Source organism: Falco punctatus, assembly GCF_963210335.1.
Source record: "Falco punctatus genome assembly, chromosome: 3".
NCBI classification, from domain to species: Eukaryota; Metazoa; Chordata; class Aves; order Falconiformes; family Falconidae; genus Falco; species Falco punctatus.
The window spans coordinates 112,595,239-112,609,215 of NC_137582.1; the positions used below are offsets into that span (position 1 = coordinate 112,595,239).

The following is a 13,977-nucleotide window of genomic DNA, read 5'->3' on the forward strand; positions in this document are numbered from 1 at the left end:
TTGAAAATTCCTATGTCATCTTGCCATGACCATCATCTCTGTGTGGCTTTCCATGTAATCCACTGGTTTACAATCTTCCCTGTAGTGTGACACCATGCTGTGATTAAAAAAAAGCCTCGAGACCTAACTTGTACAAACAAGTGAATACCTGAGCTCTTCTGAGGTCCTGCTAGACAAGTGTATAGCTAAAATTTAGAACCTGTATTTGACCAATGTTTATTTGTCTCCTTCTGGCATGGGAGATTTCTGAAAGTCACTGCTGTGGTCTCTAAACTCACACATGAGAATTTTAGAACCGTATGATGTTTAATTCAAGGATCCCTCCTTTCTTACTCTTCCTCAAGTAAGCAACTTAGGTAATTGAGATGCATTTCAAAGGGAAAGACAGACAGATTAGGGATGTACAAGACCCAAATGATCCTGCTCAAGAAGCACCTTTAAGTAGTGACAAATAAGAAGAGAAAGGCAGGAGGGTCACCATCCTTGGAGGGGATAAAGGAGGTGGGGTTTAATGCCATAAACATGTGGGGTGAAAGCAGGAATGGGACTTACTTTATTTGTACCTTGCTTACAGGCACTATTGTCAGGACACTGTTTTATTCTTTCTCCTTTTCTTTTTTCTGTCCTCCTCCCATGTTTGCAGGTTCTCTGGCAGTCAGCACTGTGGACATATACACTGCGCATACCAGTACAGAGAACATTACCACTGCCTTGACCCAGAGTGCAACTACCAGGTAAAAGAATGGTAAAAAGTTACCAGCACAGCTACCTGAATGTAAAGCGGGGGGAGATGGCTGTTGTCCTCTACTTTCCTCCCCCACGTATACACATGCCTCTTCACTTTTCTGTTCTGAAAAAGGGCAAGATATATTTTGAACTTACTAGAACCCTATTTTGTTCCCGTTTAACCCATTCTAACAGTACTTAACCAAACCCAGACCACTGTAACAAAGAGCAGAATATAGATCAGCTCAAGTCAGTTAGAACTACTCCACATTTATATCAGTGAAACCAAGAGAATAAATTCTGCTGTGTTACAAATTGTGCCCGAAACTAGGGAATGCTGATCTGTTAGTCTGTCTCTTTCCCTCCTGCTGCCCCAGTGACATTGGAGCAGCAGTATCTGCAACAAAACACCCAGTAAGACCAGCAGCAGTCCAGGATTTGTGGGGAAAGCGTGGGGGCAGGAGCATGTGCGATGCTGTAATTACTGGGAGAATTGCCAGGGTAGCAGCATCAAGCCAGCCAAGTCACGTGCTGTGTTTGTTTACCCTCTTCCCAGGTCTGTGAGTTTGACACTGCCATTTCTGTGGTCAGGCTGCATGTGTGTGAGCCCCAGAGTTTGACCCTTACTGTGCATCAGACACAACTTCCAGCCCTGCCCCAGGAGACCTTTGGGTCTCAAAGGAATGTCTGACCACAGCATAGGAAGTTGATCTGGATCTGCTGAGCTTGACTGTGGGTTTCTGTTGATCAAAGGAGAGTTTGTCTCTAGGATGTATGTAGTGGTCCTCCTCGCTCAGCGTTTGGTGATTGAGACGAGTCTGTCCCAACTGTGACATGGGAATCTCTGCATCAGAAAGAGAGAGGCACAAAGGATGGAAAGACAGAAAAACCTATTATTATGATTGGCCTCATGATTATTTCCTAAGGAGTCTGGAAGCTGCTTGCAAAGGAGCTGTCTGGTCTCGCAGGGAATAAGGATTTAGGCTGCTTTTTAAAATGCAAATTATTTTATGGCTGAGATATATTTTAGAATAAGTAACGCTCTGTAATAAGTGGGCACAAATTAACGATGATTGGCAATAGCAATCCTGGATGTACGCCCTGGGAAATCATACCTCCAGCCTCCAAGGGATTCCTGTTGAAATCTATATCCATATATTCCTGTGCCAATACCAACAGGATTGATCAGGATTGATATTATAGGAGGAAAGAGTGGAAGCGATAATCATTTGTTTCCTGTGAGGGAGACTAGAAAAGTTGTTAAACATTAGAATACAGGCCTTTTCAATTACTCCTCAAAATAAACGGATATTGATTTCTTTTTTAAAAAAATCAGATTTACTTTCCCACCTTCACTGTTAAATATTGATGTCTGTGGGAAATAGAAATGAAAAGCTTCATTTTAAAGGCACTTAGCCTGCTCTGACAGTGGGGTACCCCTTCATTACTTCAAGTAGGTAGAGGATGAAAAGGATGTTCTGGTCGTACAGATTGAGCTCTGAGCTCTGCTACAATCTTTTTCTGTCACTGGAAGAAAGTTCTGTGTCCCTGTTTCCCTAACAAAGCCATCCTAACTTGTAGGGGAGGCAGAAGACTTACAATGGGAAGATACTGTAAGAGAGTAGAGTGTTCTTCCCAGTTTCTAGTCTGACATGAATGTGGCAGCCTGTGTCTTGCTAACCACTACAGTGAGTGATTTGGAAGCTTGGATTACTCTCTTGTAGGCCAGTTAGTTCACTGGTTTGCTTTCTAACTATAGCAGTTCTTGAGATAGTAGCAGCTAAAATTACGTTAGAAGAATTGCAGCCTTAAAGCTGCAGGGAATGTATTCTGGACACCACCCCAGTGACATGTTTACCACTTTTCATGCATAGATACTTTCCCTTTACCAAGAAGATACATGCACACAGTTCCCCTTTAATCTGACTCTTGGGGTGATTAGCGCTGAGCTTTAAACTCCTGGTACCATAACTTGATTAACAACAAAAACCTCTGTGCTCCCAGGATTGCTCACCCACTCCCATCACTTGTGTCTCACTGTCTGTCTCTGTATCTCCCCAGAGATTCACTAGTAAACAGGATGTGATTCGGCATTACAACATGCACAAGAAACGTGATAATTCCCTCCAGCACGGCTTCATGCGCTTCAGCCCCTTGGATGACTGTAGTGTGTACTATCACGGCTGCCACCTGAATGGGAAAAGCACACACTACCACTGCATGCAGGTAACAGCTGGACTGGGGAAGGGATGGTAGCACAAGGCAAATGAAGAGCCATTGTTTGAGCTGTGTTGTCCTTTTTGGGGTGGACTGAAAGGATTCTCGAGTTCAGGCAGCCCAGCACTTCCTTGTTAGAGTGGGGGGGGCTGTCTTGAAGCAAAGGGGTGACATTCATAGCTTCTCCTGCTCGCTTCTGATCCAGGCACCTCTTTGAAGAGTCTGTGCCCTGTCCTCGCTGCGCTCGCCCAGCCAGGTGTGAGGAAGGGTGAAGGGAAGCACCATTCTCTGCATTCAGAAGCCTTGTGCACGCAGTGAGGCAAAGCAGGTCTTCAGGTTTGCCCACAGTCTTGGACTTCACTTGTTCAAACTAGTCCCATTCTCTGAGATTCAGGGAACCTCTCTGCGATGCCACTGCACTGCCTCTACTCAGATCTGATCTGTCACTCCCTTGAAGTCAGACTTTTCAGTGACACATTTGCCTTTTAACACTGGGTTAATTTCCTCCATAATCAATTTCTAAAGTAATTAAACTTTAATGTCACATATCTAGACTTAACACCCCTGGTTCTCCATCTCCTTCCCTGGTGGCATCTGTCTGTGGCACAGGCTGGGAGCTTTGTTGCAAGAGCCAGCCAGGCTTCAACAGCAGTGTAACCAGAGTTGGAGTTGCTGCATAGATGCCACTCTGACGCACTTACTGTTTTTAGACACGGACATACCAGATTGTTCAGGTCTTACCCTGATCATTCTTCAGATTAGAGGGTTTGATACGTGCTTGTTTCATCAGAATTGTGGCCTAGACCAGTGCCATGAGAATGTGCAATAGTTACAAACAGAATAATAGGGCAAACCTAGGGGAAAGCTTTTCTGTTCTGAAAACTCGGGTCTTGCCTCCTGCCCTATCCCAACAGTTTAAGACCCCAAGCTGAAGTCACAAGGCCTTAATCACATGCTTAAATGCTTTGCTGGGATAGACTTCAGCGTATGTTTAACTTGAAGTCAGGTGAGCTTTCTGAAGTCAATGGGGCTTAAGCACACACTTAAATGTTAGGCATGCACTCGAGTACTGTCCTGAATAGGGGCTGGTTTAAACACGTGCTTACAACATTTGATAAATTGGGAACTTCATGTGACTTTCTACTGAGGACATTTTCTGTTATGCTTCCATAATGTTGATGGTTTAGTGTCTTCAATTGACTAGGATGGCATTTGTTGAGTTTTTCTTTAGAGCACGAGGAGTGTTTTACAGCTTTAAGCCACACCAAGTTTGAATAGAGACCCTCGTTTACACAACTATATATGGCTAATTCCATCCTGTGCCCACTGTCTTCCAGTAAAATAATGCCCATGTAAGCAGTGCCTTACAGGAAAGGTGTCTGAATATAAACACCCAATTAAAGAAAATACTGCTTAAATGGCAGAATTTGTGCCATCCATCTCATGGGCTTTTTTTTCTTTTTGTCCATAATTGGTGTGGATAAAATTCAGTTAGTTGTTTATATAAACTGACATTTTTTTAGGCTTTAGCACCAAGAGCTGCATTGCAAATTATTCCTAAGGAGGTTTTTGTTTAATTCTTTTTTTTAATGCCATGCAGGGTCTGTCTTTTTTCAAGGTGTCAGTGTGGAGAGAGAAAGGCTGTTTTATATTGGAAATAGCTGGAGATCCTTTTTTTTTTTTTCCCTGGGTATCTGTCATGGGTTTTGTTATTGCCTGTTTGAATCAACCTGGGCTGAACTAAGAGGTGGTGTTTTCGTTCTCCTCACTTCTGAGATGGTGCAGGCATTGGCACACGTTGTGCTAGAGAAGAAAAGGAAAAAAAAAAACCCTCCCTCAGCAGGGCTGAGGACATTTTCAGATTCCAGTGTTTTTTTACTCAATATGGCAAAGTTACCCGCTTTACCCAGAGGAAGGCAGGTTTTCAGCATTCTGTCCTCGTCACACTATTCTTGTTTGCTGCATGAGTTTAAAATTATTGAAGTGATAGTCTTGAACAGTGATGGGGACAAAAAGTCACTGGTTTCCTAAGATCAGCTGAACATAGGGTTTATGCTTTGCTAGAATGAAACCCTTATGTTACAAGTTCAAAAGATTTGCCTCGTGTTGCACCACCCTGCCTTACCTCCCAGAGGGACTAAAGAGGTAAATAACACATTCCCACTCAATTTTATATTCTCCAAACAGATTAAAGTCCTAATTCATTCCGTGTTGCTCCAAGATAACAAGGAGTAATGGCATCTGTCAGTGTTCTGGTCTCCTTAAGAGCAGGAACCCTGCTTACTGCCTCCCTAAGCAGGAATGGTTATCTGTAGCTGCTTTTTAAATCCCTGTGCATCCTTCCATTTTTTTCTTAATGTTTCATGCCCAGAGAGTTGTTTTTTTTCACAGCTGCTCTATCAGTCTTTAGGTTGGGAATTAAAGTGATGCTTAGTACTCCTAGCAGAAATGCATAAATGGAACTGTTAAATGTATATGTGCTCCTTGTGTGTTTATTATTGCTGGTAATAATGGTAGGCTGCTAAAACGCTGTGCTGACAACTCCTTGTTTTGGCCTGGGGTAGGTGGGTTGTAACAAGGTCTATACAAGCACCTCTGATGTGATGACCCACGAGAACTTTCACAAGAAGAACACGCAGCTCATCAATGATGGGTTTCAGCGGTTCCGTGCCACGGAGGACTGCGGCACTGTAGAATGTCAGTTCTATGGGCAGAAAACCACTCACTTTCACTGCAGGTGAGACAGCAGGGAAGGGGAGGAATCCTGCCTCAGAGTTGCATGGTCTGTTTGCCGCCTCCTGCCGAGTCATAAATTCAGGAGTGTAGACAGGGACTTGATTTTTTCCTGCTGTGACCTTCTCAGTACTGCTCTTGAGAGAACTCATGTTCCAGAGCAGATGTGATTTCCGGGATCTTGCCACAGACCACTCTGAAGGCAGGAGTGTGATCTGAGGTGATCTGAGGGAAGGGTACCCACTAGAAAATACATCCTAGAAACATTTGGGAAAGAGATCAGAGGGCTTTTCAGAGTGCGGCTGAAGTAGGCCATTAATACACTGCTAATGGCACTCCCATGCTAGAGTTCTCTCTTGCCAACAGTCAGCCAGCTCTTCCCTTTCAGGGCCAGACTCTGCCTTCTGTACACAAATGCTCTTCTATTGATTGCTCCTGTTCTCAGGAAGAGTAGGAATCCAAGCACAGTTTGTACCTTAGTCCCCTTCAGCTGCTATTTTGATTGGAACTTTCCATGGTGGGTGCCTGCATCCTCATGTTACCGTGGCTGTTCCTCAGAGCAGAGTGAGCTTCCCAGCTCTCTCACATGGCAGCATTTTTGCTTGCCTTGGTGTCAGTGGTTAACCTGCATAAAGCTCCTCAACCCCTCTGCTGCTGGGGCCATTGTCTCCTACTGGCTCTGGTCCTTACCCCGGAGGGAGGCAGGTGACAGCAGTTGCGTTGTGCTCCGGGCCCACACAGCCAACCACCCTCTCCTCCTCGATGCCCTTGCAGGCGCCCTGGGTGCACATTCACCTTCAAGAACAAGTGTGACATTGAGAAGCACAAGAGCTACCACATCAAAGATGATGCCTATGCCAAGGATGGCTTCAAGAAGTTCTACAAGTACGAGGAATGCAAGTATGAGGGCTGTGTCTACAGCAAGGCCACCAACCACTTCCACTGCATAAGGGCAGGCTGTGGCTTCACCTTCACCTCCACCAGCCAGATGACCTCCCATAAACGCAAACATGAGCGCCGGCACATCCGGAGCTCAGGAGTGCTGGGCCTGCCTGCCTCTCTCCTGGGGTCCAAGGATAATGAGCAAGAGGAGTCCAGTAATGATGATCTTATTGACTTCTCTGCTATGAGCTCAAAGAACTCCAGCCTGAGTGCCTCCCCCACCAGTCAGCAGTCTTCCGTTTCTCTCATAGTCCCAGCTGCACCCTCCTCTGCTGCTGAGCTTGCTTCCTCACAGGCCAGCAAGTCCGCCAACAGCATGACACCAGCCACCAAGATCTCCGGCCTGCTCTCCCAGGCTATTCCCAGCAATATACCCTTGGCCCTGGCACTCTCCAACTCAACACTTCCTGGAACAGCTGGATCCTTCTTCCCCATCATCCCCAGTCGGGTCTCTACACCGCTTCCTGCCAGCTCAGCTAATATGATGACTGCTGGTTCTTCTGGCACCAATCCAACATCATCTGCTCCTACGGATTCCTCATCCCAGGCCATCTCAGGATCTGGTGAGCCAGCAGCTACTTCTTCTCCAGCTCCAGCAGCATCTATAATGGAAAGGATCTCTGCTAGCAAGGGATTAATCTCTCCTATGATGGCCAGGCTGGCAGCAGCTGCACTCAAGCCCTCTGTGGCACTTGAAGCAGGTGAGTTACCCTCATCGGTTTTGCTAGTGGTGGGAGGAAGAGCACTGCCTGATGGCTTGGAGAGGAGTCAATGAGAAGCCACCCAGTTGTCCATGGGAATGGAGGTGGGGAGGAGGTAGCAGAGGAACATAAGTAGGAGAATAAATTTAGTTGTGCCCAGTGAACCCGTGAAGAGGTCAGCCTTGGCACGGCTTCCTGGGGAGCCTGGTTGTGCTCGCACAGCCAGAGAGAGGCAGGGAGTGCAGCTTTGCCCACAAATGGAGCAGGCGCTTACCAGCTGTGGAGGAGGAGTGTTGCCGTGTGTATTGCCTGGCGTGCTGTAGGCTGAAAAGAGAGAGGCACTGGGTTAAAAACAGAAATGAAGATGCTCGGCCAGTACTTGCCGGCTGCACAGCAGCCTAAGTTGTCTGCAGGCTGTGTTGAGTTTTAGCTGGGCCTAGCGGTGCAGATCCTGTAGCTCACTGCCAGTTGTATTTCTGGTCTGGGAGGTTGGTTCTGTGCTGCAGCTCCTGTCCCAGCTGTGGGTTCGGAGACAGCGCTGGTGCAGCCCACAAACTGGACCTTTCTCCTGTTGGGTTCCTGCAGGCTGCGCTTCTCTGTCCCTGCAGCTCCCTGTGCTAGAGCGGGGCAGGTTGCTGCCCATGCCCAGCTGCCAGCAGGGATGCAGGGCTCTCTCCAGAGCAGAGGGTACCGCCGCAATCTCCTGCTGAACACGGGCAGCTCGCGGTGGGTGACAGGGCGTCACGGAGGGAGGCTCTCCCTGGCAGAGCCCGGTGGCTCTGGGCTGCCCCAAGCCTCCCGCCCCAGGGCAGGCTGCTGGCCCCTGGCCCCGCGGGTGCTGCTTGTGTCCCCTTCCTACCCAGAGCAACCAAGGGAGTAGGATGAAGTGATCTGATTAAAGAGGGAGGGGAACTTTCACATACTTTTAAAATTATTATTTGAAAAATTGTTTCCTAAAGCAGAGAAAGGTCATTGAGGGAACTATTTTCCTTTATTTTTTAATAAAATGCCACTTGCTGTCTGAGAAGCAGCTCGCCGTCAGCTGTACTGCCGGAGGGTAAATTAATATTTTAGTCACTTGGGGATTGTGGAAAAAAGCTCTGCAGACATGTTCCTGTCAGCAACTTTTTTTCCCTCCTTTTTTCTTTGCTGTTCTTCCTAATTTTTTTTTCTTTAATTTGTCCTCCTGGTTCCCCCCCTTCCCTCTTTTTCTCTTCTGTTAATTCGAATTTTTCTTTCATGGGCTCAGCACTAAACCTCCTCCCCAAAAAGAAGAATTTTGCGGGGGACGGCGTGATGGTGGTGGCGAGAGGTCGCGCAGTTTGAACTGATCCCATTGGCTGTCACCTTCGATAGCCCGGGCCGGGCAGATGCTCCTGCTGGGCAGGCGCAGTGGCGGGCCATCGCTGTCGCTACGGCAACACTGGGGTTGGGGATGAGAAAGGGGGCTTGACTAGCAGTCGAAAGCTGCCACATTGCCTCAGCATTAACAGAGTCTTTAATAAACGCTTAAGAGGCAGCCCCGCAAATTAGTTATGACAGTTTGTGCAGAGAATCAGGTCTCCCCCACGCTCCTTCCGCCCTTCTCCTTTAAAGGGCCCATAGCCTGGACAACTTTGACATAATTTTGCAATAATTATCACTTGAAGAATTTCCACGCTGGAGTGGACGTCAGAACCCATCATGTCAGCTTGGCAATAAACGCTGACCAGCAATCCCAGCACTTCCCTTCCCCCACACTTTTTCTTTGCTTTTTCCATTTATGCACTTGTGCTAGTAATTTAACTTACTTGTTTGCCATTGTAACCTCATTTTAGGCCTACATTTTTCATTTAATTTTTGCATTTAATTTTGGTGTTTTTCTCAAGCAGGGAATGGACAGCCAGCAGCTACCGGACGGTTCAATCCAGTTCAGGTGAAGCAGGAACCTGTGGAGGCCATGGGATCGTCATCTGCCACCAGTCAGGACTCCTTGCAGGAGCACAGCTTGGACCTGAGCGTCAAGGATCACGGGTGAGAGAAGTGCAGAGGCAGGCACACTTAGCTCTTCCCAGCATCAGGCTCTGAGAAGTTTCCATACCTGTAATAGGAGAGGACACAACGTGTTGGTGAAAGGCAGTTTCACAGTGGCTGATCGGATGCCCCCAAACTGAAGGCAGGGAGGCTCTCTTTCCTCCCTCTCAAGCACATGTTCTCCAGATGTTTTTTTGGGCTCACAAGCACCTACTGATTCTTTGACAAGAGCCTTACCTCTTGTGCTCCCCTCTGCAAAACAAGCTACTGGCAAAGCTTCTTTCACATAGATATTCCTGCTGTCATCACCAAGAGCTGGTCGAAGGCTTCTCCAATGCTGCATTTCAGCACGCTCCCAGCAGGAGCATTTGCATTGATGTAACAGGGCATTGAATCAGGTCTGGGAGAGGCACCTTCCTGAGAAACGGGACACACAAAACAACTGAGCGTCAGGCTGACTCTGGTCTGGCGGGTGCTGACCTGTGGTTACAGGTGATGAATCTGCACTCGCGCAGATGTGAATGCATCTGTCTCAAAGTGCGTATCCCCCTTGTCCAGCATCTCTGCTCAGGATAGGAGTGTTTGGGGATTGTCTTTTATGGAAAAACTGTGGAAGAACTGATACTGGGGTTAAGCGAGCCCGCTCCACTTTGACCTTTGTGTCATACATTCCATTTAAACAAGCCTCAGTTTGGGACCCCAGCACTTGTATCAAATTTAACTGTTACTGATGCACGTGCAATACTAAGGTTGCCTTTCAGCATGCTTTGCTGTGGCCCTAAGGACTGTTGCCTTGCCTTCTCTGCTGCCGAGGGGGCCTGTGTCCCTGGCGGTGTGAGTCTTCCGTTGACATCCCCCCGGTTTTGTGGCATATTTCTGAAAGTTCTAGCGGGATGAAGAAGTAAAACATGGGCTGGGTTGTGAGTCAGCTAATGAGAAAGTGTGATGGTGTGGATACTGGAGAAGGGGTCTGGACTGTGCAAGAGCTGAACAAACTAAATTCTGCAGACTTGGGGCCCTCTTGCTCTCCATCTCGGCCATCACGAGTAAACGAGTTTGGCCTGCCCAAGGGAGGGTGGGCACCATTCTCTTCCTCCGGATGTAGCAGGTGAGGAGTGAGGCAGCTTGAAGGGAGAAGGATTAATCTCAGTGCTCATAGTCCCTGTGCACATCTTAACTAAACCCTGTTGGTTTGTGTGTTCCAGTAATGAATCAAATGGCCACACAGTCTCGGCAAATTCATCTCTTTTATCCTCGCTTATGAATAAGGTAAGAGCCATCCATCAAACGCCTTTCATTCCCCCCACCAAGAGAAATTAAAGCTGCGATAGCGGGGAGGGGGGGAAGAGATGCGTTTGTTTTTTAATGTTTTGCCTCTAATAAGATGAGTTTGTACCATTTAAATTTTGAGACCATTTTTCATCGGGTATAATTTCAGAGCCACTGCTTACGAATTAATTTAATGAACTGGCTGAAGAAATATATTGCAGCCTCTGACACCTTTTTTTTTTTTTTTTCATTCCTTTCTAGACAGAGGAGGGCTCCGAAAGATATTTTTTTTATTATTATTATTTTTTCCCCTTTCATTTTTATTTCCAGAACCTGGCAACTTCTGTCTTTTTATAGTTACTCGTTTTGTTTATTTACTCAAAAACATTTTTTTTCACTGGGGGAGGATAATAATTTGTTTTTATGAAAGAGATGAAAAAAATTATAAGTTTTGAGCCAAAATCATCAATTTCTGTCTTTCTGGTGTGAGTAATGGTGTCCAACAGAGCCTCCTTTACCATGTTCTAGAATATTTATTTTGGATAATGCACAGTTTCTTTTTCCTTACTTTTTCCTTAAATTATACATCATCTCAAATATATATTTCCCTTTCACATGATAAATTCTACTGTACCAAGATTAATTTTGCCGTTGTATACAACTGCAGTAGAGATCAGGGCAGCCTTTGAGCCATGCTTTAATATTCTGCTGTGTGATAGGTTTTACAGGCATAACTATTGCCATCCCCGTGGCTCTGGGCATTACATGCATCGAGGCCATATAACCCTCAGGAGAGGGCAGAGTGACTTTGCCTAGTAATCTCTCACCTCCTTTCTCTCATTTCATCACTCTTTTTTTTTTTTTTTTCTGTGTTGTTTAATTTCTGCTTTTATCCTTATGCCACTTTTCTCCTCCATTGGCTCTCAGTTACACTGGGGTTTTGATGTTCCCTTTTAAACTTATATTCTTATTCATTCCTGTGTATTGTCCCCTCAGTGATTCCAAATATGCAGCTCTTTCTCTAGTGAGTCTGGGGTCCTGAGTCATTTTGAAGGTCCTAGCTCAGAGAAGTCCTCTTTCGATAGATACATCACTTGAAAAAAACAACTCCAGGAGAATATGAGATTTAGGCATATGCTCAGAAATAAGCATTTATGTGCAGTCCCACATAAGATTCTGTAGTGCAAAGTAAGTGCATCACAGGTACAAAACAAGAGTTCTTCAGGCCTGCTCCTTTTTTAAAGGAATGGGATTATCCGAGGATGTAAACCAGCAGAGAATAGAGCCCGCCGATTTGAAGGAGCCTCTTTCAAGACTAAGGATTGCAGAATCAAGCTCAGTGTGCTCAGGAACACATCACGCTTGCTTCTTCCTCTTGTTGCCCACAATTTCTGTTTGTGGAGGAGCCCTTCATTACTCATCAGGAAAAAGAACCCTTTATAGGAATTGAATGCCCAGCAAACACCAATGGAAAAAAGACGACCTGAATTTCTGACTCCAGCCGTAAAGAGCTGCAGTCTCCACATAGCAGCAGGGGCTTTACCTTCAGGGGGCATTAAGAGAGCCTCGAATAGCCAAGGTTCCTGTAGCGCAGTGCAGTTTATTTAGGGGGTTGTCAGGCTTAATTAACTGATATTTACAAAGGGCTTAGAGATCCTCAAGTGGGGTGGAGTTTATAACGCAAGTATTGGGCCAAATCCTGCATTTTATTCATGCTGTGAAATTCACTGTTGTTACTGAAGGTAACTGAGAACACAACAAAGCAAGAAAGGGTCTTGGAAATTGCGTTTTTATTCTGAAAGAAAATTTTCTCCCTAAGCACTCTTTTCTGTCTTGCACATCATACGCCTGGACCTCTAAACTGTCTCTGTGCAGAATCTATTTGAAGCCTTTCACACAATGCAAATTGTGAGTCCCAAGCCCTGCTTTGCAGAGGGTATGTCCATTTAGCACAGAAAGTGACATAATTTCTTTATTGAAGTTAGTAAGAATTTTCCAGGAACTTCAGTGGAGCCAGAATTTTTCCCCAGTTGAGTGAGATACCCTGTGCCCCCCCTAGCCCAAGACATACCTGACAGTCACTTTAAAGGAGGAGACATCCTTGTGGCTGGGATAAGATGATTTGAAATAAAAATTAGAGCTTACTAGTTCTATCACTAGCTCTGTACTAAGAGATCAGCATTTTATAGGAGCTGTATAGGGCTGGTAATGTTTAAGCCTGCACACCTTTTCCATATGCCAGGAGGGTATGTCTCTCTGCACCTCAGTTTCCCCGTGTATCAAACAGACAAGTTGTGTCACTGCTTTACACAAGAGCCATGAATATTAGATGGGCAGCCGCGTACTTTGTGATAGTTGGGTGGAGGATGCATTAGTGAGGTGTTACTAAGTTTTGCTGATGCAGTTGAGGCAGCCTGCGCAGACTTCTTGTCTTCTCTCTTAATCTTTGAAGACACAGCTTTCTGTGGGACAGTCCTGAGGGTATCCAGACTGGCAGTGTCCACGCTGTGTGCTGGGCCTGATGCAGTGTCTGTGTTCTTGTTCCAGATGTCCAAGACCAGTGCCAGCCTTGGCAACCTGCTGAACATTAAGACAGAAGGAGATGGCAGCCAGGCTGGGGCTGGAGAGCCAACACAGTACTTGGGCAAGGCAGTGAAGGCACTTGTCCAGGAGAAGCTCTCTGAGCCATGGAAGATGTACCTGCGCCGGTAAGGAGAGCATGGAACTGGGAATAGAGGAGAGGGAAAATCACTTCCTTTGCAAAGTGTCTGGCTCATTAGTTCTCACTTGAATGCAGAGTTCTCTTGAATGTAAAAGCTTTATTCTGTGACGTGCTGATCACCTTCTGGAGTGCATTTAGTCCCTGGTCCCAGCTAGCTGCAGTAGGGGTTAACATCCTGTAAGAAATATCTATCCACATAGAATAATTTTGCAAAGGGATCTTGAGAACCACCTATGAGCATGGATCTTCACGTTAACCTTCACTGTTAGCCTAGACGTCATCATAGGCACCTCTTTACAGTCTGCAAGTCCAGGGGACCCGCTGCACCTGGCTCTTAGCACTGAACTTCTGTTTGGCCATGTTTAGTTATTACACACAGATCACAGAAGCCTTAACATGCTTGCTGTGGCATTTCCTCTGATCATGGGAGCAGCCCACTGAAACTGAGTATAAGGGGTATGGGATGGTTTCTGCTGGTTCTGTTGTAGAGGAGGAGGCTCAAAAGAAAAATGGAACAGATACAAAACTCACCCACACACAGACACATGCACATACATGCCCAGACAGACACAGATACACCCAGGCAGACATATAAGGGTTTGTGCTCTGACACAGATAGTTGCCTGCAAATGCCTGTGGACACTTTGGAAATCA

The 13,977-nt window shown here is 46.1% G+C and overlaps 1 protein-coding gene across 16 annotated transcripts in view; it reads left to right on the forward strand.

The window, feature by feature from the left end:
- CASZ1 (castor zinc finger 1) overlaps positions 1-13,977 on the forward strand; it is a 237,057-nt gene that overhangs the window by 199,584 nt on the left and 23,496 nt on the right. For 13 of the 16 annotated variants that reach the window (XM_080380903.1, XM_080380893.1, XM_080380900.1 and 10 more), the window contains 7 exons: positions 644-734; positions 2,788-2,952; positions 5,508-5,680; positions 6,451-7,319; positions 9,188-9,332; positions 10,538-10,601; positions 13,149-13,309. In XM_080380903.1, coding sequence (XP_080237029.1) covers positions 644-734; positions 2,788-2,952; positions 5,508-5,680; positions 6,451-7,319; positions 9,188-9,332; positions 10,538-10,601; positions 13,149-13,309 — 1,668 coding nt within the window. The remainder of the gene's footprint in view (positions 1-643; positions 735-2,787; positions 2,953-5,507; positions 5,681-6,450; positions 7,320-9,187; positions 9,333-10,537; positions 10,602-13,148; positions 13,310-13,977) is intronic. The other 3 variants (XM_080380896.1, XM_080380899.1, XM_080380895.1) reach the window with 1 other exon arrangement.